This window comes from Ostrea edulis, chromosome 10 (genome assembly GCF_947568905.1).
Source record: "Ostrea edulis chromosome 10, xbOstEdul1.1, whole genome shotgun sequence".
In the NCBI taxonomy this organism is placed as follows: domain Eukaryota; kingdom Metazoa; phylum Mollusca; class Bivalvia; order Ostreida; family Ostreidae; genus Ostrea; species Ostrea edulis.
The window spans coordinates 39,311,050-39,337,045 of NC_079173.1; the positions used below are offsets into that span (position 1 = coordinate 39,311,050).

Genomic DNA, 25,996 nt, shown 5'->3' on the forward strand with positions numbered 1-25,996 from the left:
TTTTAAAAACTCTCTGGAATTTACTTCACCTGTTTCTATATTTAAAGTGGAAAACCGCAGCGTAGATGATAGATATCGATGACATCAGAGACAGTTTTAACTTCTGATTATTTTATTCTTATCATTGAGGAATGTATATTGCTTAGGGCCTACAAGTTTACTGTTATTTCGGATTTCAAAATTTTCGGTTGTGCATCATTGAAGAGACATTATTTGTCGAAATGCGCAACTGGTGCATAAAAATTGGTACTGTACAAGTTTGACATTATGACCCCTGAGTCGAGGCCTCTGTTGGTGGACTGTTAGTCCCCGAGGGTCTCTACAGCCCAGTAGCTAAGTACATGTACTTCGTTACTAGCTTGAAAATACGGATGTATATTCAATTGCTGTGATAAAATTTAGAAATTCATTTCAAAATTAAGGATTATCTCCCTCGTGCATAGCTCTTATCCTTAGACGAATTTTGCTCCCCTTTTTTGGCACTGTTTCCCCTTAAAATAGCTCTTAGGGCCTAAAAGTTTACTGTTATTTCGGATTTCAAAAATTTCAGTTGAGCAACACTGAAGAGATATGATTTGTCGAAATGCGCATCTGGTGCATCAAAATTGGTACCGTATAAGTTATACATTGTATATAGAATCTATCATGAGTACATGTGTTATATTAACTTGTGTTTGGACAAGGTGCGTCGTTCTGTTTTGGAGGGGACTACACAATTAAATCTTCATAAAGTGTATTGTGTTTGTAAGGCGCATTATTCCAACTGTATTTTAAACGAACTTGGTAAAGTGTGTTCAATCTGAAAGCCAGATTGACAAAGTTAACCTTCTGTTTGTTATATTCCCGAGCCTTCGACAGATGACACACTACTCGAATAGGTTGTTGGCAATGTCATACTAAGCAAGAATACATTTTGGATTTCACGACCCATATCAAACTTTAGTAGACTACTATTGTCGCCAGTAAATATACATGTAGAAGAATTTTTAAAACTTCACTACCAGACTATACAAGTCCTGATGAATACTCGGAACATCAATGATTCTTTACTTACAGTTCATATACAAGTAAGATATAGAAACACCGGTGTGGTTTTAAATGGCTGTACATAACAATCTGTAGTATACCCAGAAGCAGTTGAAGAGGAAGGTAGAAAATGTGACACAAAATTGGGAGTAGGGCAAATATTACGTAAGAATGACCAATAAGTTATAGTAAATTCGAAATCACAAAACTTATTCGAAAATTAATGGCATCAAAACGTATGACTTTTCGAACTTCACAGCGATACATTACCGGATCCAGTAAAAGTTCCACAACGACACTGTCTTTGCTCCTCATAAGAGTTAAAGAGTCAAAGAAATATTAACAACTTTGAAGGAAAAACTTCAGTCATATTCTACTACAACACATGCAAAAAGTGGTGTAAATCAGAAGTTGATTATAAAAGTTTCAAATCAATTTTCTAATAATTGAATCACAAGTTTTCCAAAGTCAACAACATCAAAACATGATTTTTCAACACTTTATACAACCATTCTTTACGATGAATTAAAGATTAAGTTCTTTGACATGATAGACAGCTAATTTTTCAATAGAGAATAAACACGAAAATATTCAGCAAGATATAAAATTTACTTTCTTAAACACCACTCTTATTCTACGCATATGTACTCTGTATATGCTATTCTATGGTCATTATAGCGATCTAGTTTACAAATACATATAATTGGGTTAAATGCTGTCTGATGTGTTTCATACCAACTGTTAGGCCGTTCTCCGATCACTGATTCGGACTGTGGATTACTCCGTTTGTCTGATCAAGATGTAGGACTCACGCCGGTTGTGATAAGTCGACAGGGATGCTTACTCCTCCTAGGTACCATATCCCTTTTCTGATATGTCTAGGGATCCGTATTTGTCCTACTCGTAGTTTGGTATTCCTTATAGGAGTTATATCATTGATGGTATCTTCAGTATCTTCACATTTTCATAAATGTGTATGTAAAAGTCAAAATAGGGATTTACGTTGTAAATAAATTTCTACATATTATTGTATAACAGGAAGTGAGAAAATGTAAGGGAGTTATGGGATTGATCACTGTTCATTATCTTAATTTTATGTAACCTTTGTCAATGGTGTATTCCTATTTATCGGTTGGCTATACAATCTCTACATCTTATAACTGAAGTTATTATTCATGATTTCCAAAATGAATATTTTTCAATTTAGTTGGCGGTATTACGCTTAGTACATGCATCTTCATTTTAAAGACATGGTATATTCTTTAACCGACTAGGACACTCAAGTACATTTCTAGCCTAAAGTATATGTGCGATTATATCCTAACTGCAAAATAACACATAAATACAAAGCTTGTGACAACATTGTCTTTATTTGTAAGGCTCATTATTCCAACTGTATTTTAAACGAACTTGGCATTAATTCCACCTTTGGTAATCGTACTTATACTCCAACTGCCCTTTGAAAAGAAGAAATTTTTCAAAAGCATGCTTCAGATTTAGACACAGTCAATATCCCAGTCAATGGGTTCAATATGAGTTACCATACTGATACTGTATTTATCAACTTCATAAAAATCCTTACAAAGATACATTGCTGGATCCAGTAAATGTTCTACCAAGCCCTATCTTTGCTCCCCACGAAAATATCAACAGCTGTGAAGGAGAAACCTCAAACGTACTATGCGACTACATATGTCAGAAGTGGTGTATATCAAATGTGGATTCTAAATAAGTTCTAAAGAACTTTTAGTAAACTTGAAATCGCAAAACTTTTCTCAAATAAACAGCATCAAAACGATGACTTTTCAACACTTTACACGACCATTCCTCACGATAAATTAAAAACTAGACTTTTTGACATCATAGACAGTTACTTCTTCAACAAAAATGGAAAATGCAAATATTTCTATCTAGTGATCAGTCATCCAAAAAAAACCAAAACAAAAAAAAACAAAAAAAAACAAAAGCAAAACAAAACCCCAACAGTTTGTTAAACGTCACTCTCATTCCACACACAGGTACTCTGAAGTTGAAATAAACACCATTTGCAGGTGATAATGGAATATTGCTACATAAATGTGGGAAGTTGACGATGGAGAAGCTGAAATCATCCCGTTTGTCATACAGTTGAGTTGTCAGTTTGCCGTTAATGTCTACTTTCAATAAAATATCTAAGTATGAAGCAGAAGTGGACGACTCTGTGGTGTCCTTTATTTCGAGCTCACAGGGATATATCAAATCGACATATGAATGAAAGTTATCATTGTTAATAGACAAAACGTCATCGATATATCTAAAAGTCGAATTGAAGGTCACAGCGAGAGATTTTTTCTTCTCACGTAGAAGTTTTTGAATAAATTCTGCTTCATATGAATATAAAAACAGGTCAGCTAACAAAGGAGCACAATTAGTGCCCATGGGAATTCCAACAGACTGTTGGAAGACCTGATCACCAAAGACCACGAAGATATTGTCAATGAGAAACTCTAGCATATTTTTTATTTCAACTTCAGAGTACTTGTGCGTGGAATCAGAGTGGTGTTTAACAAAGTAAGTTTTTGAATGACTGATCACTAGATATGAATATTTCCGTTTTCCGTTTTTGTTGAAGAAGCAACTGTCTATGATGTCAAAACGTCTAGTCTTTAATTTATCGTTAGGAATGGTCGTGTATAGTGTTGAAAAGTCATAGGTTTTAATGCTATTGATTTGGGAAAAATTCTGTGATTTCAAGTTTACTAAAAGTTCTTTAGAATTTTTTAGAATCCACATTTGATTAACACCACTTCTGGCATATGTAGTCGCACAGTAAGTTTGAAGTTTCTCCTTCACAGCTGTTAACATTTTCGTGAGGAGCAAAGATAGGGGCTTGGTAGAGCACTTACTAGATCCAGCAATGTATCTTTGTTTGTAAGGGTTTTTATGTAGTTTAGGAATCCAGTATAGGTACGGTAACTCATATTCATTCGACCCATTGACTGGAATATTAAATGTGTCTAAAACTGAAGCATGGTTTTGAAGAATTTCGTCTTTTGAAAGGGCAGTTAGAGTATAAGTATGATTACCAAAGGTGGAATTAATGCCAAGTTCGTTTAAAATACAGTTGTAATAATAAGCCTTACAAACAAAGACAATGTTGATACTAGCTTTGTCAGCTGGAACCAAAACATATTCCTCATGTAACCTATCTAATTCTTTTATCACTTCTGGTTTACTAAACACAGAAGGATAGATGGTACGTACTTTTGTTTTCATGTGTCTAATGCGGGATTTTAATATCCCTCTTATGCTTTTAACCCATTCTGACAGTGTATCAAGTTCTTCTTTTTCATATTTAGCCCATCGTCTGGCATAATCTTCGACAGAATTCATAATAGAGATGAAGTTCTATCGCCAATTAAAGTTTATTGTTAAATAATGATGAAAGTGAAGCAGATGAAATTCACTTGACTGGTATATGATTAGAAGCTGACCTTTTTGCACTGAAGACTTTTTTGAAGAGTTGTCTGCCCTTTGTAAAAATAAGAACAATCTAATGTTCTAAAAATGTGTGTGTGTGTGTGTGGTCAATGAATAATTCTATTTCATATTTTCATAAAAAGAAAGTGTATGTAACTTTCTACCAAGAGATTAGTATGAAAATATAATTTGTTTTTAAAATACATGTATTGTAATAAAACATGCTTTTCCCATATACTTCAATGTTAAATTCTAGGTGAAATAAATCAAGCAGTAAGCAAAATTTTGAAAATTCCTATGGTAGATTATTTTTATTTGATGAACCTTTCAAAATGATACCATGATTACAAATATTCCACCATCCATTTATTAGATATGAAATATGGTCATTATGCATTGAATACCTTAAATCATCTCAGTAAGCATGCGTTTAACCTTACAGGTCATACGATGTGAAATTAGGGTTTATGCGTTTCTGTTTGTTGTCGCAAATGTGAAGCAACAAGTGAGGTAGAGATATAATGCAACGGTACTGGTGCATGTCATTTATGTATTACAGCAATGAGATATAATAGACTACTGTATAATTTATAAAAGTGATTTGTGACTGAAGAAGTAGGATGCTATATTTATTTTGTAATTTATACCCTTCGATATGTATGTAAGTAATTGATATTTTTTATCATTTGGTTGTAGTTTGCATTCTTTAGAGATGGGCGTTGTGTGGCGTTTGGTGATAGCATTTGCTGTACTAATCACGGAAAGTGGTAAGTTTACAGATTTCGTTTCTAGAATTAGTCTAGTATTCACGGAAAGTGGTAAGGTTACAAAATACATTACTAGAATTAGTCTAGTAATCACGGAAAGTGGTAAGGTTATATATTACGTTACTAGAATTAGTCTCCACAGGACTTACACAATATGTATCACATCCTTTAGTCCTTTATCTTCAGACAATGCTACACACTGTAAATAAGACTCTTTATCACTATTGGGGACATAGTCAAATTATTAGATTCATTTGTAGTATTGTAATTTAGTTTCAGCATTCCTTAATATGTGTAAATACAATACCTGCTAATCTTAATGCATACCTGGGCTCTGCACAAAGGTGACTTAAGTTTAACTGACACTTAAAGTCTAGTCAACGCTATGTAAATGTAGGAGTTAATGAGAAGTTAACTGACTGTTAAAGTTAACTAACCGTCATGCAACTGGGTCCGGAAGTACAGTAAATAGAAGCAGTAGAATTAACCTTTTTTTAATCGATTCAAATGTAGTTGTTTTGTTATATTCTTTGATTTGTTTTCACAGTGCTGATAAGAACTCATACCGGGCACGAGTTGATTTTTGATCAACCAATTTGATGAAACAGACTTTTCCTAATATCTAATTTACAGTGTATATGTGTTTGTTGGTTTATTGCTCGTTGTTTTGTATATATGCAACTCATTTAAAGGCGTACCAAATATTTGAAAATCTACTCTTTCGTGTCATGTCGCTTTTCATTTGGGCCTCCGCGGTCGAGTGGTTAGAGCATCGCACTCAAAATCACACGGCCTCTCACCTCTGTCAGCGCGGGTTCGAATCCTGCTCGCGCTGGTAAGTGAGAAAGTTTCCCAGTTTACGTTCGGAAGGTCGGTGGTCTCTTCCCGGGTACATTGTATCTGGGTTCTCTCTTCTACCAATAAAAAAACACACACACAAAAACTTGCGCCACCATATAACTGAAAAATTGTTGAGTGTGGCGGAAATCGCTTTTCATTTTAGTGCTTTATGTAATTTTTGTAGTTTTAGGTATCGGGAGTTGTTGAAATCTAATACTTTCCATCTATCTATCTATCTATCTATCTATCTATCTCTATATATCTCTATCTATCTACCTACCTACCTACCTACCTACCTACCTACCTACCTACCTACTTATCTAGCTAGCTAGCTATTTATCTAGCTAGCTAGCCATCTGTCTGTTAATCTGTTACATATTAATTATATTTTTCATTTAGAAGGTCAAACTGACCCCTGTTCTGCTACCGTATACAGCGATATCTCGGATTTGGCAAAACGAGATCCGTCGTATGCAGTGGATTCTGTTCCTCTGTGTGACCGTTACATATCTCCTGGCTGGTACAGAGGAGGGTTCCATAAAATGGCCACTTCAGCGCCTAGCCTGGCCTTCTGTGGGACTGTGTATCCGTTCTGGCTAAATGGTGAGTGTTGAATATTGCTAGGTTCGATTTTGTTAGATATTCAGCAGTTTTCTGTACCTGTATACATCGTATGTATTAATCGGTCGCGGGTCCCTAATGTTTAGGGTTTTCTTCGCCGCCGAAAGGACCGAGTTCGATTTTCTGGACGCCGCGTCAGACATACATTCTTAAGCATAGATTGTGAGTTTTCCTTTGCCAAGTATTCTGCATTAAAAGTGAATATCACGTGTCTTTCGAACATGACTTTACAAATGGGTGTTTTCAGGATAAAGAACCCTAACTGGTACGGCCATAAATTCTAAGTAGCATGCATGGTTTAAAATGTGCCATGTTTATTTATCTAACGCTGGTAAAGTCTCCACAATATTGAAAAAACATAAATACTCATATAAGATGACTGTCTGTTTCTGTAATACATAAAGATAAAGAAGTAACAGTGATATCTGATGAGTGTACAGCGTTCCTGAAAAGCGTTCTGACTTTTAAATTAACGAGAGGTGATCGATCTCATAAATCCTATAAAGAACACGAGATTAAGAGAAAGGCAAACACGGATCCCTGGACACACCAGAGATGGAATCAGATTCTAGGAGAAATAAGCATCCCTGTTTACCGGTCACATCCGCCCTGTGCCCTATTTCTTGATCAGGCAAATTTTGATATCACTCCACTTTCTTGATCTACCTGTAAATACATAAATCCGTTTAGGTTCCAACTGTGCTTACCCTGAAGATTACATGATAAAAAGAGGAGCCAAGGCAGTTACAATTAACATGACCGTTCAGATCTGCAAATTCATCTCGAATAGTTATACATAATGTCATATATATCCGCAGCACATCTTGTATGATGAATTTGTTAGTAATAAGGGTGCTGAAAATAATATTGCATGGATGTGACTAGCAAGAAACAAAGTGTCAATCATGAAATATAAAATGTGTAGCCCTTTTCTGTGAATAGTGTAACAGTCTATGGAAGTAATTCCAAGAATCATTCAACACAAGCTTCTACAAGATGAAAAACATGGTTATAGCGAACATATTTGTTATCATAAGTTAATGAATTCACGCTTAAAGCGAAGTGATTTTCATTCCCTGTGTTTATAACGAATCGAAATTGTCCCCATCCTTCGTTTTAACAGTGTTTTATTTTAATTATTTAAATTCTGAACTCAAAACATTCATGTGGGTCTTTCTTACAATTTTTCAAAATCTGTATTTTGTGTCGTTTCAGGTGCACATCCACCAGTGAATACAATCAGTAGTGTTGAAGTTTGCAAAGTTGGGTTTTCGGACACATGTTCACAGAAATTTAACATCAATGTAAAAAACTGCAGTACATACATTGTCTATGAACTCCAACCGCTAGATTCATGTAATTCGGCTTACTGTTTCGGTAAGTTTAAGAATGCATCTTTTACAATAAAAAAAGCGATATTCTGAAATAGGTCATTTGCAATTTTCAATATATATATATATATATATTTTGCTTACAGAGCCCGGTACAGACTGTGAGTACAAACTACATCAAGTAAAACATGTTTAGGCTCGTGTATTTGTACACCTACTCTAAGTTAGACGTTGTAATGTTTAAAAAAATCTCCACACATGGATGATGCAGAAATCCGGCTCATTGTCTTTCCTTCATACGTTCAGGCCAATTTTATCTGAATACACGTATACGGATGTATATTTAACTGCTGTGATGAAATTCGAAATTCACTTCAAAATTAAGGACTATCTCCCTCATGCATAGTTCTGATCCTTAGACAAATTTGACTCCAGTCTTTGGCACTTTGGTTTTTTTTAAAAAAAAAGTTCTTACAAGTTTATTGTCATTCCGGATTTCCAAGAATTCGGCTTGAGCATCACTGAAGAGATATTATTTGTCGAAATGCGCATCTGGTGCATCGAAATTGGTACCGTATAAGTTTTACATGTAGTTCTTAGTTTTGACCATGACGTCATTATTTCACCTTCTACTATGTAAGGCAAAGATAACGAACAGTGATCAATCTCATAACTCCCACAAGCAATACAAAATAGATAGTTGGGCAAACACGGACTCCTGGACACACCAAAGGGGGGATCAGGTGCCTAGAAGGAGTAAGCATCCCCTGTTGACCGGTCACACCCGCCGTGAGCCCTATATCCTGATCAGGTAAACGGAGTTATCCGCAGTCAAAATCAGTGTGCCAAGAACGGCTTAACAATCGGTATGAAACACGTCAGACAGCATTTGACCCAATGCGAAGTTGTACTGACGAACTAGATCGTTATAACGACCATAGAACTTGCGAAATGCTGACTTCAATCGAGACTGTTGAAACCCCTGTACCATCAACTTGTTTTTTCAGTAGCTTACCTCGATTTAAAAACTGACTATACGCAGAACAAGCTCTTGCATATCGAATCAGTTGAGATATATAAACACCATATGCATATCCATATGAAACCAAGAGCAAGGTATAAAATGTAAATCAGTTTTATGTTATTTTATTTCATGGAAAATGACATGACTTTCGCCTAGAAACAAAACAAATGACATACAAATGGAACAAAAGCAGAATTTTATGCTTCGAAAATTTCATAAAACACTGAAAATAAGTTATTAACAGTACAAGCACAATTACAATAGCGATATGTTCTGTAAGAGCATGGTTACTCAGGCATCTATCACTGTCAAAACACGATGAAGCATAAACATTGAAATTAAAAATAAGTATCATACGCAGAAATATTGAGATAAAGCAACACATAGTGATAAGTAAGTATAATTCTTCCATGAACAAGTAAACATATCGAACAGAATCAATCTCATCAATTTTAATACAAATACAAAAATAAGAGAAGGACATGCATGAACAAACCAGAGGTGGGATCAGGTGCCCAGAAGGAGCAAGCATCCCCTGTTTACGGTGAACAAAGTGATACTTTGTATTTTTTACGCCAGTATATGACGTGATGTAGAAGATCTTTCAAATTGAATTCCATGTTAATCAAAACGCACATATTGGACTTAGACTTATCTTAGAAATATATATTTGTTTCTTCTAATTTAGATATACATGGAATATGAATACTTATCTAGTTAAAGAACATTTTCAAGGAAGGTTGAAAATTTTACATTTAGGTGTATCTGGGGTCCCAACGAACCTCGTTGTTTCCTATCACAGTGTATCATGGAAAATAGATGTTCAGGGGGTCATAACACGTCATGACCCCAGTGTAAATCTAAAGTGTAGCTTTACACCCCTCACTGACAATTCCCTGTTTTACGATATCTCCTGGTATGTGGACGATGTTGAAGTTGTGAGTGGTCAAACAGTCGACTCTGCTTCATTGGACAATGCACTATTGTCAGCCAGAGATATGATCAAGAAAAACAAAAAGGCTGGATCTATGGTAAGTTTGACTCACTACATAGTTTATGTGTATCTATCTATCTATCTATCTATCTGTCTAATCTATCTATCTATCAATTTATCCATTTATTACCAGACAATGAACTGCCCTCTTTAAGAATAAATACGTCCTAATTATAGTTTCTCACTTTCTAATACGACTTGTCCTAATTTTCTCCCTAGAAAACCTTTTCATTAATGATCAAGAAACAATAAACATTCGTTAGGCACCGTAAATGCGTTTGAAAATTCAGTGCTCAGCTTATGTACATCATTTAATATCTTTAGCCTACTTATGTGAAAACTTTTGAAATGACAAATTGACAATCTAATCGCTCGTGTCACTGGATATGCATTAGCTATAGCATGTTTAGTATATATGATATATATATAGAGAGATAGAGATAGAAGAGAGAGAGAGAGAGAGAGAGAGAGAGAGAGAGAGAGAGAGAGAGAGAGCTTGTTAATGTTACATGCTACAGGTATGTTATAAAACACAATGATAATCAATTTATCTCTCCAGATCCATTGTGTCGTCGGAGCGAAAAACACAGCAGACGGCATTGTTTGTGACAAGACACCCAGTCAGTTATTTTTTGCCGGCATAAAGGTTTGTTTCTACATTCGTCTTTTTTCAATCACAGAAGGACGTCATCAGATGCTGAATATATATCATTTAATATAAATATTTAATATAAGGGAAATCGTTGTGGCCGAGTGGACTTACGCACTGGTTTGACAATCTTGCTAGGCGGTGGGTGTCGTACGTCCCTGGTTCGACCCCGGGCTGGGGCGAAAATTTTCAGTACCTAGTTGTGATTATTTAGTGCTTTATATATTAATTAATTGATTATCACATGTATCGTTTAGATCCTAGGGGTAAACGTAAGGTTGGGTGTTATAATTGTTTGTTTGTGCTTTATATATATATATTTCTAACTACAACATCTACTATCTGGAACAAATATCACTGATAGAGCAGGGTAACAAAGTACACTTTGGAAGTAATTGAGTTGACACCATTTCAGAGTTAACTGGTAAATGCTGTTGGGTTTTAGATTAGAGCAATTGTTTGAAACACGGCGTGGAATTTGCTAAATAAGGAGATAAAGATATGAATATTAGAAAATACATGCATGTACTTTCCATGATAAACTGTAGGCATTCATAAGAAGTATTTGATTGCCTTCTGACATTACATTTCCAAACCACCGAATGCCAGGTCTGCTACGTGTGCATGTAGTAGTCCTGTTTTATATATACATTGAATATTCATTCTTTTAACTAACCGATGTAAACACCTCATGCAATTCAATGATTGATACTGAAAACATTCTGTATAGTCGTAGGCTATTCTACAGAGATACAGAACGTACCGGAGTGTAATAATCTGATTATTTACTCTCTGAAAACAATTCTCACCTCTGGTCGGCGCGGGTTCGAATCGCGCTCGCGCCAGTAAGTGAGAAAGTTTCCCAGTTTACTTTCGGAAGGTCGATGGTCTCTTCCCAGGTACAATGTATCAGGATTCTCTCTTCCACCAATAAAAAAACTCGGCGCCACCAGACTGAAAAATTATTGAATATGGCGGAAAACATCAATCAATCAATCAGATGAACTTACTTGGTTTGATGTCTTTATCAGCGGGAAAATACCCTTAGTACCAATGTCTTCAAATTACCACATGTCTTTACAGGTCGAAAGTCAATCAAATATCTGTATCTCACGTATCTAATACAAGCTAATGGTATGTACGATTAATTTAACTTTAGACTTTGGTTGGTTACTTGTATATCGTTTAACGTCAAGAATCTTTCACATATATGGGGACGTCACCATTGCAAGTGAAGGGCTGTAAGATTTAGGCCTATGCTCGGCGCTTATGGCCTTTGACCAGGGATGGATCTTTATCGTACCATACCTGCCTCGGTTTTTTGCGTTCTCATCCGAAGGACCGCCCCATTCAGTCGCTTCTTACGACAAGCAAATGGTACTGAGAACGTAATCTAACCCTGGTCCCCACGGGAATACACCTAGTTATGATTATCTATTAATTTATGAATTAACTCAACCAATGCAATCTGCCAATTTTTATCAAAATACAAGGCAATCATGCTATTAGCCCTTGTTATCATTCACCAGCAAGTTGTCTTCATTTTGAATATTTAGTCAAACAAAATCTATAAATGAAATCAAGATAACTAACTGCTTTTTCTAAGTCACTTAATCGAGAAAGGCGTTTGGACACACCAAACAAGGCAGTTCTTGCATTGTATATACAAACATGTACATGGAATTGAAATAGAAATTCTTCACAGGTTTTGACACCACAACTTACCATAGATAGGGGTGGTTCGGGAAATGTTCAGTTGCAATTCACCATACCCTACACGACCGAGGATCTACTTATTCCCAACTTTGATACAACTGTGTCTGATCTGAACGTGAATCTCGCAGTGCTCAACGATAGTTCTGTTTCTTGCAAAGATGGAAATAGCAAGTTATGCGGCATAAAGGTGAAAGGGTACTCCTATAACGATCGCAGCAAATATTCCACTGACGATTGGAAACAGATCCATACTATCAAAATATTTAACCGCGACAACGGGGATTACACAGACTTTGACAGGCACATTACATTGCGACTGGAAACTGGAGGAACCAACGGAGAAGGAAGTCAAATATTCAGCAACATTTTACTACCAGATATTCAGGCAAGTCTGGGGAAATTGATTTTATTTCTCCTCTCGATTACATGTTTAAAGAAATATGAAACAACCTTTGATGAAGACATTCTTTTCATATACTCTCCATCTGTGTAGTCCTTGATTTGGATTTTCCATGTTTGGAAAATGAAAGAAAATGAATACAATGTCAAGTGTATGACGCTCTTGTCTATGTTATTATTTGACGTTGCACATTGATATGCAGGTGTACATAAATGAACCTACATCTGTGTGGAAGGGCAGCTCCTGTGGATCTAAAACTGATCCACACATGTATTCATTTGATGGATAGTAAGTATCATAATATTTTGTTATATTTTCATCCATTACTGTGTGATCCCCGAATATCACTGAAGGAAATATTTAGTGTCTGAGAAAAACAGAATAATTGTGGAGTATTACTTTCGAAGTTGCAGATTTGTCGTTCTTGACAGAGTTCTGTTTGCTTTCTTGTCAACATTACGATTATATAGTAAAATATCAAAATAAATAATACATTTTTCTTCGATATCATTCTGTTAGAAACTCTCAGTATGAAGGAAAAATGTTTCTAAGGGAGTAAAATAAAACATTCATTCTATTAAATCTCCCTAACATTCTATTATCTAAATGGCTATTATTAATACATGTAATCTTATTTTGTAGTGCATACGAGTGTCAACTAGATGGAAATTTTATTTTGTACAGAAATACACCGTTTAATCAAGAGGTAAATAGGGCTTTCTAATAATTTTGAGTTCCATCGTTTCCAGTGATCAGCAATACTCTCCATATTGTGTTTGTTTCATAGGTACAAGTGAAACACCACCTGTGTCACCCATCACACACATATCCCAGATGTACATGCGCCGTAGCAGTAAGGTCTGGGCGTGATATATTTACAGTGGACATTTGTAGTGGTAACAAACTTATCAACTTTCCTTTGTGTGAAGACAAAGTTTTGAAAGTAATAAGGAAAAATGACAAACGTTATCAGGTATGTGGAAGGACTAAACATACCAACATATAGCAACAAGCATCTTGATAACCCACATTAATGCTAATTAAATATAAAACTATACATGTATGTACCCCTCTTTGTCGTTTTTTTTAAATGAAAGTTGAAGATAACGAACAGTGATCAATCTCATAACTCCTATAAGCAATACAAAATAGATAGTTGGGCAAACACTGGAAATAATTCTATATACCGGTACAACATTGCCATTCAGGATTTTGCATGACCAATGCTATCTGTATCCAATCGAATATATATTTACACTATACCTATGTTTTTTTTAAGCGAAAAAACCCTCACATTTATAAAGCACGTGCTTATATGACTTTTGAAATTATCGTTTTAGGCCTTGTCTGACTATGGTATTAGAACCAAATCGTTAGTTGTGCTAACAAGTGCTCTATATTACCAATGTGAAGATTTGCACAATTTGTTTAATAAGAAATTTGATAAAATATTTAACTTTCATATTAACATCTGATATATTTATTGAAGCAATAAATGAAACTACACGCAGGCGCAGAAAAGCATTGTTTTGGATAGAGGAAGGAGTTTTCTAATGCGTGCTTAAAATGTTGCGCATATGAATTGGATGAACGATATATTTAATTGAAATGAATTCAAAAACAATGTTTGAATAATACACACACACGCACGCATGCACGCACAACTATTAAAACATTTTTTGAATACCTTTGAATTAAAGATATCGTTCATTCAATTCATGTGCGCAACAATCTAAACACGCATTGGGAATCTTAAACTTGAATCTAAGACTGGAGAAACGAACAGGCGTATTTTATTTATTCAATAATTATCAAAACTTATTTTTTCTGTAAGATCAAAATCAAGCATCGATAAACAATGGCATTATTTCATATTATCATCAATTTGTCATTCAAAAAACCTGTCTCAGATCCGCCACTGTACTCGCATTTTTGCTATTTCAGGGTAGTTTACCGAAAAAGAAAGTAGATTTTTAACTAATTTTACGATATCTACTAATTAAGGAAAATTCTATTATAGGTGTAGCTTAAAGACTTCACCTCACATATAAAAAAAATATTAAAGATGTAAGCAGTAATTCTGGTGCAGTTGTTTTGGAGTTAATGGTACCTTAACATTCACGGATTTTTCTTACGGATCCTTATGTATTCCACAGATCCGTATAAGTACACAGATTGTTACAATTTAGGCACAGATACCGATGAGTGATTTACGAATGCTTGCAATTGAATACGAGTCGGAGATCCGTAAGTACTCGTAAGAAAAATCCGTGAGTATTAATCGTAAAGTTTAAGTATGTATTCGTAAAGTAATCATGTCTATACATAAAGCGCTCGTGATGACTCTGAACAATACGTAAATGAATTATAACCGGACGTGAATGAAATCGTAAATATAACTTAGGCATTCGTAATAATCCGTAAACAACTCGTAAACTATCCGTAACATATCGTAAACTAACTGCAAAGATTCGTAAAACATTTTACAAGTGTTTTACGGATTCTTACGAGCAGTTTACGTGTTCTTGCGATCAATTTACGATACTTACGGGTTTACGGAAAATGAAATCCGTGGACAATCGTGAATTTTTTTTGATATGTCAAAAAATTTGACCCTACTTTGACGGATCCTTACGAGTGTGTACGAGTTGTGACGAGTTATTAATGGATACATATGAGTGATTTACGAATTCTTGCGATTGAATACGAGTCGGAGATCTGTAAGGACTCGTAAGAAAAATCCGTGAGTGTGAAGGTGGTATTATTTGCAACATTTGTTAATTCATAAGTATAGATAGAAATTTTTCGTCAAAATCAAACACATATTGTCCATAGTGAATAAATATTGATTTTTAAAGACATTTATCACTAAGGTTACAATCAGTTGATCACACGAAGGCCGTATGCGATGTCAATGTACAATGTAACTCCCTACTTAATTAACGAAATGTTTTACCAATGGGGCTTAAATTCAAAGTCGTACTATGACTAATTATCACACTATTTCGGCAAACTAACTATCAAAATTAATTACTACATACATAAGGCAACATATATATACTTTTGTGTACTTTGGAAACATGCGGTATGCCCTTTAACATCAATAGCGAAATCATTTTAATTTGAATTAAATAAAAAGAAACCAAATAATGTTTCTCAGTAGTTCTGTGAAATTTAAGGTTTTTCTGAACAGGTCGACAGGGGCTGCTTACTCCTTTTAGGCACCTAGTCCCATCTCTGGTGTCTCCAGGGGTCCCTGTTTGCTCATCTCATAATTTTGTATTCCTTATAGGAATTGTGAGATTGATCACTATTCGTTATTGTCACCTTTCATATTCATAACCCCATATTCTATACATATACTTTCTATTCATTTGAAGATGATGTTGGAATAGGAATGCATTGCTGTGATTCTAGATAAATATGTATCTAAAGTCAATTTTGGTATGAAAGTCAATATTTGTTGCAGGTGTTATTGCCAACGGGAACAATGGTTGATATTTCACTTGTAACCTGGCCGACAAGCACTACTTGGCAGATAGATATCTCAATTTACCCTTCACCTTCAGATGTTGGAAATACTACTGGTTTATGTGGTGTACTGGGTGACGGTATAAACAATGATTTAACCAGGAGAGACAACTCGATTGACGACCCACACAACTTTAATTATTGGACGCCTCCAAATGATTTCTCAAACTCGTGGCAGTAATGTATCATATACAATAATAAGTAATGTAGATGAAATTCAACTCATTTATGTCACTTGTAATTGAAAGATATAATGTTATGTGAAGGACCCATCCATTGCTGCTTTCGATAAAGTTTTTCAACTGTTTGAAACGTATGAGAGAGAGAGAGAGAGAGAGAGAGAGAGAGAGAGAGAGAGCAACTTTTTCGATGATGGTTTTCCATTGCTCAATTGTGAGATTAATCAGTAAATGATGATTTAGGTGGAATAAAATTTCTGATCAAACCTAAAGAAGTACAGCTATACTTGTGTGTAAAGCATACATTGGTTATTTCGTTTATTATTATGTTTATTACATGTGTGTGTTCTCTAGGGTTTCCATTGTTCAGTTGTGTTTATTTTAGGACACCTGACAATGAGGACTTGTTCAAGGATAGCCAGACGGTGTACGCCACTCTAAAGTCAATATCTACTACGTTAGCTCGGGTTTGTACCTGTAAGGAAACAAGTGACAGGACAGGAGAAATTGAATGTAATTACGGTACTTTTAAAGACTGTAAATTTAAGGTTGGAAAACAGTTTCACTGCATTATAAACCCTTCTGGATCAAGAAGAAGAAAGAGGGATTTGACGCATTTCAAATATATAACTGACTATGTCTCAGAGGTGGAACCCAAGAAAGAACTCCATTTGGTAAACTTTAGACATCTATATATACTAGTATCGTATTGGTAATGTGGATTTCCATTATAAACTGTAGCAATGTTTCTATCTTTTCTTTTGAATGTCAGGCGAGGTACAAAAGACAAGCCATCGATGTGACAACACGTGAGGTAGCTCACAATGTGTGTATGCAGGCGTTTGAACAATCTGAAGCCTTTACCACATGTCAACAATATGTTAGCGACCTATCTAACACAACTATAGAAAACTGTATTTTGGACGTTATGGTAAATAAATAAATTGATTAATGGTGTGACCGGTTGACAGGAGATGATACATGGGTCTGTGTTTACTCTACGTTTGATTTTGAATTCTTGATAGGAGTTATCAAATTGATCACTATTCGTTTGTCTGTAGCCTGCCTCGAATTAGAAACTGATCATACATAGAACAAGCTCTTGCGTATCGAATGAGCTGAGAGATATAAACACCACATGCTGGTGATTACGGAATATGCTACATAAATATAGAAAGTTGACAATGGAGAAACTGAATTCATCCCGTTTGTCATAGATTTGAGTTGTTTGTTTGCCGTTAACATCTATATTCAATCAAATATCTAAGTCTGAAGCATATGTTGAAGACGTGGTGTAATTTAAGACATGTAAAAATAAAAATATTCTCATAGAACATAAAAACAGATCAGCTAATAAAGGAGGATAATTCATACGCATGGAAGACCTGATCACCAAAGACTACGAAGATATTGTCAATGAGGAACTCCATCATCTTGTCACTATCAACTTCATAGTTCTTGTGCGTAGAATCAGAGTGGTGTTTAACTAATTGTTTTTATGACTGATTACTAGATATGATTCTTTCTTTTTTGCCTTTTTTGTTGTATTCGATAGGTTTTTGTCGTAATAAGTGTTTAGATCTCCATCTGATGAAACGATGATTGTCAATAATTAAAATCAAAAACATTTTCATAATACATGTTACAAAATGGACCTTCCCCGTGATCAATGGAATAACGATAATGTAGTTTCAAAACCTGTAAATTATTTTTCAAGGCTAATCGATTCTTAGGAGGCCTACAATTGTATACATATGTGCCTTGTCTGTTTAGGTCTTTACTCGGCGCTTATGACCATTCAGCAGGGAGGGATCTTTATCGTGTCACACTTGCTGTGACACGGGACTTCGGTTTTTGCGATGTCATCCAAAAACTCAACCCCATTTAGTCGCCTATTATGTCAAGCAAAGAGTACTGAGGACCTATTCTAACCTGAATACCCATGGGCCTGCCCCGATATGTTCAACATGATGTATATGTTTTAATAGTAATGGCTCAGAATCTACAGTCAATATTCAACTACTGTTTATTTTGTAGATGACCGGGGACAATAACATAACTAAGGTCCACATTGAAGCTGCTTTAGAGCAATGTTCAACACTTGTTCTGTTTAATACGAGCTTTCAGACTGAACAACCAGAAATTGCCTACCAAGTAGAGTCCCTTTGTCCCAACAACTGTAGTGAAAACGGTATCTGTAGCCAAGGTAATATATAATATACATGTATACAATATGTATCAACTTTAGACATCAATGTGTCATATATAATATATAAAATGTGTTTACTGTAAATTTTATTATATAAATGTGTAATATATGACGTTTTAAATGTGTATGGCAACATTCTGATGTCGAAATAGTTATTTGATAATATAAATGTATAGCGCTTATCTGCACTATCATGTTAGTGTAAAATAACATTGGGGTAAAGTGTATAAAAAAGAATGACTTTAAATTTCCTTATATTATTATCATTATTATTATTTATTTGGGAAGAAACGATTTTGCACAAGCAAAGCATAGCATTGCAAGTTAAGAAGTCAACTGTGCATATTAGCGCCTTGCTGGGGTAATTAATGAAAAGAAAGACATAACAACTAAAAAGGTTATTACAGAGAATGTTAATATAGAACAATTTTCTTCAATTCATGTACTACCATTTCGAATAGAACATCATGTAAAATACTTCAACAACGACAAGGCAAAATCATGCATAAAACGTCAATTGTCTGACGTGAAATTCATTTTAAAGGTAAAATGTTTACCGTAAATCAAACTTTGGACATCGAACCAATTCTCTCTCATGCATGTGTTTTCATTAGAACGCGTTGCGCTCGCTATGATACATAATCGGTGAACTGATACTACATCAGCATTTAATTACAGATTCAAATATCTATATGGTTTCAAAGGCAACACATAGTGTCAAACTATACTTGAGAATGTACTATCAAAGATGATATTTGAAGTTAATTTACATTTAGACTATATTTACTGTTGTCTAGGAAATTGTACCTGCAACCCTAACTTTGCCGGAAGTGATTGCTCATTTGATCTGCTCGGTCCTCCTACGATCAGCCATATTTCTGACTTTGGGCTCTGTGATAAATCGAGTGAGGACTGTGATGAAATAACACTGTATGGAGAACTGTTTTTAGATAACATGAACACGGAGTGTTACTTTATGAGGCGAACGGTAATTTATTATTATTACTATTAGCTTTATTATCGTTATTATTAGTAATAGAAGTAGTAATGCTACTAGTAATAGTAGTAGTCTTAGTAGAAGAGGGACATGGTAGTAATATATAATATCATTCATGAAAATCGCCTCATCATTAGTATATTTTATTATTAGATTGATCACTGTTATCTTCACCTTGTTATCATCATTATTAGTTTTATTATGAGATCGATCACTGTTCGTTATCTTCACATTGCTACTATGACATTGCCATTATAACATTCGGTACATCCCTCCAAATCTTCATAACGTCGTGCCTTTTTAAGGCCTTACGATATGATATATAGACAGGTATTCCATGTATCTCAGGAAAAGAGAACTGCTGCTCGGTGTTGCTTTCGATTACCTCATGAACTAATCCCAAGTATCATGATCGAGGGCAATAATTCAAGGTCTTCCTCGCCACCAAGAGACAATATTTTTTATCGTTTTCCTGAGATATATGAAATAACCGGTTTATTATCCAATTGATTTATGTACTGACCTGTATTCAAAAGAAGAACACTATTGTGGGTTTCAAAATGTGGAGTTATTTTGATACAGCAAATGTTTATTGAATTACACTTACAGTGCCATGCAACAGTCTTATCCATTGATTGGTCTATAATCTAACGGTTACATGTTCAGAGAGATTTAAAAAACAACAACAAAGAATCATTTTGATACAGCGAATTGTTAGCAAAATCTACGTGCAATGCCATAAGATAGTCAAAATATATGACCGGTTCAGAGTTTAACCGTTACATTCTCAGAGAAGTCAAGAAGAAATAAGCAAGACATAGATAATTACCCTGGAAATAGACAATTGGGTAAGAATATAAAATATAAAGTATGCCTTATCTGTGTCCTCCCAGTTGTTTTCATTGCCTGATAGTATGGTTTGCCTTACGAAACATTTGCTACGTTAGCATTAACGATGGATGTGCCTTGTATTTTGAATGCCCGTTTAAAAGCATTCATTTCATAATTCAGCTTCAAGAAGATGGGACACTAGTCTCCCAAGCTTACCTTCAAAAAAGTCTGCAGCCGAGAACGCTATTTGAAGGATATTGCTCGTTGTCGTACACCGCCGAACCTTCATGGGTGACAGAATTTACATTTAATGTGACGAATGATGGATCCAGATTCACAGATTCCTATAACGTGTATACTTACCAGTCCCTTTGTCAGGAATATCAAAATACCAGCGGAAACGTCAGCTTTGCTATGAAGGTAGTGTATTCAATGGCTACGTGTGTTTTGCAAAAAAGCATTCTCTTTCATTTGTCTAAATACTGTTGCATATCATCAGAACAATTGAGGCCAAAAATACACGTTTACATATTTGCAAACACTTGTTTAGATATGATGTTTTAACATTTCATTCCCAAGACATTTGCGCTCTTGTTTGGTCACAGGTAGTGTATTTCATGGCTATGTGTGTTTTGTAACGCACGTTCCATGCACATTATTTGATGAATAGAGGTCAAAATACACGTATACATATTTACAAACATTTATTCAAATATGATGTTTTAATATTACATTTCCAAGAACTTTACGCTCTTATTGGTGAACAGGTTGGAACAGCTATAGAATATTCATGGCTCCTTTCTTTAACTTTATGGGTCAAATTGGCATTATGTCATCAATATTATTGTTCAGGTTTTCGTTGTGATGTAGCTGTGCATCGTAGATATATTAGATTATACTTACGGAACATTGTTCGAATGAGATATAATTTTTTTTGTTGATATAAGACTTTCAATAGTTAAGGAGTGAAATAAGTGCACATTTAGATTTTTAAAATAAGTTTATAAATCGGTTTTGTTGGAATCCTAACGAATGATAAACTAGTAGTGTATTTAGATTTAAGTACTGTTAATGTTGATGCCTAGAAAAACACGGATGACTTAAATTACTATACATTTTGCACGCGTGTGTTCTGTAACTTAATGTCTCAGTTAATATAGTGCATGTAGTGCTTAGGGTGTAAGGATATCAGAAATATTCACTAAATTTATAGAATGCATACCTCTGGTTCACGATATAGTGTCTACATTTGTTATAAAGAGAAATGCTATTTCCAACTGGATCGAAATTGTTTGCTTAAAATGCAGAAGTACGTTGGGTAAGATTATGATGTTTAAATATTCTACTTTACTTATCAGTTGAGGGATGTTATGACACGGTGATCTCTAATTTCAGGATGGCTACTGTTTCATTGATGGAAAATGTTATGCCAGCGGAAACACAAATCCCGGAAATCTCTGTGATCTATGCAATGCAACTTATGACAAGTATAACTGGACATTTAATGCAGGTAAAGACACAAGACTTTAATACAGCACATAATTATATAAGAGATGAAAACGTGTTGAAAATGCGAAACAATAAAAAAATAAATAAATGCGTCATGATGCAGATTCGAACCATGGGAAAAAATAATCACAGCTACAGCTGACTGGGCTAGTGTACAACTAAATCTTACACAGCTACAGCTGACTGGACTAGTCTACACCTAAATCTTACACAGCTACAGCTGACTGGACTAGTCTACAACTAAATCTTACACAGCTACAGCTGACTGAGCTAGTCTACAACTAAATCTTACACAGCTACAGCTGACTGGGCTAGTGTACACCTAAATCTTACACAGTTACAGCTGACTGGACTAGTCTACAACTAAATCTTACACAGTTACAGCTGACTGGACTAGTCTACAACTAAATCTTACACAGTTACAGGTGACTGGACTAGTCTACAACTAAATCTTACACAGCTACAGGTGACTGGGCTAGTCTACAACTAAATCTTACACATCTACAGCTGACTGGGCTAGTCTACAACTAAATCTTACACAGCTACAGCTGACTGGACTAGTCTACACCTAAATCTTACACAGCTAAAGCTGACTGCGCTAGTCTACACCTAAATCTTACACAGCTACAGCTGACTGGGCTAGTCTACACCTAAATCTTACACAACTACAGCTGACTGTCTACAACTAAATCTTACACAGCTACAGCTGACTGGGCTAGTCTACAACTAATTCTTACAGAACTACAGTTGACTGGACTAGTCTACAACTAAATCTTACACAGCTACAGCTGACTGGACTAGTCTACAACTAAATCTTACACAACTACAGCTGACTGGGCTAGTCTACAACTAAATCTTACACAGCTACAGCTGACTGGACTAGTCTACACCTAAATCTTACACAACTACAGCTGACTGTCTACAACTAAATCTTACACATCTACAGCTGACTGGACTAGTCTACACCTAAATCTTACACAGCTACAGCTGACTGGACTAGTCTACACCTAAATCTTACACAGCTACAGCTGACTGGGCTAGTCTACAACTAAATCTTACACAGCTACAGCTGACTGCGCTAGTCTACACCTAAATCTGACACAGCTACAGCTGACTGGACTAGTCTACAACTAAATCTTACACAGCTACAGCTGACTGGACTAGTCTACAACTAAATCTTACCTAAGTTTTCAAAAGAAGTTCGCTTAATTTGTTTTCGGTTTTTCATAAATCAGAGGTGCATCTGAAATACCATTTTACACTGTTTTTAAGATTGTAACCTATAAAAAATATATTTTAAAAATGTAAAAATCGGTGCTAAAATGGGGAAAAATGCTGTTTAGTACAACTTTGAAGCTTAATTTCTATATTGTAGATATTAAATCGTAGGTTCGAAATGAATGTATGAAAAGTCCATATATAGATGGTATTTTTGTACGACAGAAAATAACTAAAGAAGTTTGACGTAACAACATGACTTTTCCCCGGAAAATTGTTCTTCCCATAGGTCTTTTTTGTTTCCATGAAGTGATCCATTTTGGAAAATTCACAGAATATGTATGTAAAATGATCAAAACATTTGCCAAATGAAAAGTAAAGTGTACTGTATAAGAAATCTAAAGTTAAGGTTATTTGTATCTATTAATTTTCCTCTGTGTAGGTCTTTTCTGACATCTTCATAAAACTACAGAGAGTTTTGCCCGATTGGCCATCTTAATTTCATAGCTAGAGGTTGTGACAGACGCGTGAATATCAGAGTAGAGTTGGAAGGGGTTGGATAACCCAGTTGGTGGTCAGATCCTACCCTGGGTTTATTACATACATCTGTCTATTTATATACACTTCCAGTTGCAACAGGTTAAATGTTTCCTGGGGTTGAAACCCTCTTCCTTTGGGAAAAATTATAGATTTGCGCATGTATACATAGTTGCCCTCGCCATAATGATATTACCGTCAACATGTAAAACTTATACGGTACCAATTTTGATGCACTAGATGTGCATTTCGACAAGAAATATCTCTTCAGTGATGCTCAACCGAAATGTTTGAAATTCGAAATAACTATGAAGTTTTAGAGCTAAATATAGCTAAAACAGCGTGCAAAAAAAGTGGAGCCAAATTCGTCCAAGGATAAGAGCTATGCATGAGGGAGATAATCCTTAATTTTGAAATGAATTTCTAAATTTTATAACAGCAATTGAAATTACATCCGTATTTTCAAGCTAGTAACGAAGTAGTTAGCAACTGGGCTGTAGAGACCCTCGGGGACTAACAGTCCACCAGCAGAGGCCTCGACCCAGGGGTCGTAATGTAAAACTTGTACGGTACCAATTTTGATGCACCAGATGCGCATTTCGACAAAAAAAGGCACATGGTTTATTGTTCTATCTATATTCATATACTTGGATATTTTTAAATAAAACAAGCGGGGAGCTAACTCACGACGGAGAACACAGAACTGATAGATTGAGAGGTAGATGCCCCGAACATATGGAGCAAAAGCCAAATTAGTAAACTGTTAGGATGTCATCTAAAATACAAAACAAAACCGTATGTCTATAGCTACATGACTGTGACGTGCGCAACAGTTTAATGATTTACCTGTCTTGCTGGCTGTCCTACATTCAGGCACATGAGTTTAACTATTTCATAAAAAAGTGTCTTATTGATAAGCGTAATTATTTTAGACAAAATGAAAAAGAAAAGTTATAATTCATTTTGGAATAAGAACAATTTAAAGAAGCCTGTGTGTTTTTGTTTTAATTTACAGGACACTGTTTCATAAACAACACATGTTATGTTAGTGGAGCTATAAACGGAACCAATACCTGCAGTGCTTGTATTCCGTCCGTTGATGCTACGGATTGGTCAGATAACCCGGGTAAATATATTTGCACATTTACTCATCATATCTGTTGATCTAGGTCTTGTCGTATACAGAAGTTATACGTTGAATGATGATAACACAGTGCTATTTTTTTTTTTTTTATATCTGTTTAGGGTACTGTTACATAGATAATGTTTGTTACTTCAATGGTCAAACCAAAGCCAATAACGACTGTTTTGTTTGTAAGGAAACACAGGACAGAAATGGGTGGACGTTCAATGACGGTATATTGGCTTTTCATCCAACACTTTCTCTTTACGAACAATAAAAGATTCATTTTTGGTATTTTAAATGATTCTTTACCATAAAAATGAAAATAATGTTCTATTTATTAATTCTTAACAGGTCACTGTTTGATTGATGGTGAATGTTTTAAAGAGGGAGAAAACAAAACATCGGAGAGCTGTAAAATCTGTAATCCACTACAAGACAAAAATAACTGGACTCTCTCATCCGGTAAAAAAGACAAACCGTAGATTAGATACCACAAGGCAGCTGTACAACGTGCTCAAGCAATAGCTGATGATTTCTATCACCTGTTGAATATGCTCAAACTATAGCTGATTATTTTTATCATCTGTACAACGTACTTAAACCATTATTTTTACGCCAGGAAAAATGAAAGAATTATGCTACTCTAGTGGAATATTTTTTTTTTCATTTTTGATTTAAAGAGCGTATCATATTTTTGATTCAGGTTATTGCTCCATCAGTAATTCTTGTATCACTGACGGAGAGTCAGACATCTCTAATCCGTGTCTGATGTGTAACGCTTCAAGAAGCCAGTACTCGCTGTTTCCACATTCCGGTAATATTCAAGTAGTTATAGATCAGATGCTATTTCTGGTACAATGTAATATTGAAGTAGTTATAGATCAGATGTTATTTCTGGTACAATGTAATATTGAAGTAGATATAGATCAGATGTTTTTTTTTGTACAATGTAATATTGAAGTAGATATAGATCAGATGTTATTTCTGGTACAATGTAATATTGAAGTAGATATAGATCAGATGTTATATTTG

General features: G+C 35.1%; 1 protein-coding gene across 1 annotated transcript in view; it reads left to right on the forward strand.

The window, feature by feature from the left end:
• The window catches only part of LOC125666050 (uncharacterized), a 56,532-nt gene that overhangs the window by 219 nt on the left and 30,317 nt on the right, over positions 1 to 25,996 (forward strand). The window contains exons 2-22 of the mRNA XM_056151307.1: positions 5,182 to 5,252; positions 6,492 to 6,695; positions 7,929 to 8,090; positions 8,191 to 8,205; positions 9,828 to 10,099; positions 10,622 to 10,708; positions 12,417 to 12,812; positions 13,030 to 13,115; positions 13,470 to 13,533; positions 13,615 to 13,800; positions 16,297 to 16,535; positions 16,923 to 17,211; positions 17,310 to 17,468; positions 18,575 to 18,743; positions 19,544 to 19,734; positions 20,755 to 20,994; positions 21,970 to 22,084; positions 24,854 to 24,964; positions 25,084 to 25,194; positions 25,316 to 25,426; positions 25,668 to 25,778. Of these exons, the coding sequence (XP_056007282.1) occupies positions 5,182 to 5,252; positions 6,492 to 6,695; positions 7,929 to 8,090; positions 8,191 to 8,205; positions 9,828 to 10,099; positions 10,622 to 10,708; positions 12,417 to 12,812; positions 13,030 to 13,115; positions 13,470 to 13,533; positions 13,615 to 13,800; positions 16,297 to 16,535; positions 16,923 to 17,211; positions 17,310 to 17,468; positions 18,575 to 18,743; positions 19,544 to 19,734; positions 20,755 to 20,994; positions 21,970 to 22,084; positions 24,854 to 24,964; positions 25,084 to 25,194; positions 25,316 to 25,426; positions 25,668 to 25,778 (3,389 nt within the window). The remainder of the gene's footprint in view (positions 1 to 5,181; positions 5,253 to 6,491; positions 6,696 to 7,928; positions 8,091 to 8,190; positions 8,206 to 9,827; positions 10,100 to 10,621; positions 10,709 to 12,416; positions 12,813 to 13,029; positions 13,116 to 13,469; positions 13,534 to 13,614; positions 13,801 to 16,296; positions 16,536 to 16,922; positions 17,212 to 17,309; positions 17,469 to 18,574; positions 18,744 to 19,543; positions 19,735 to 20,754; positions 20,995 to 21,969; positions 22,085 to 24,853; positions 24,965 to 25,083; positions 25,195 to 25,315; positions 25,427 to 25,667; positions 25,779 to 25,996) is intronic.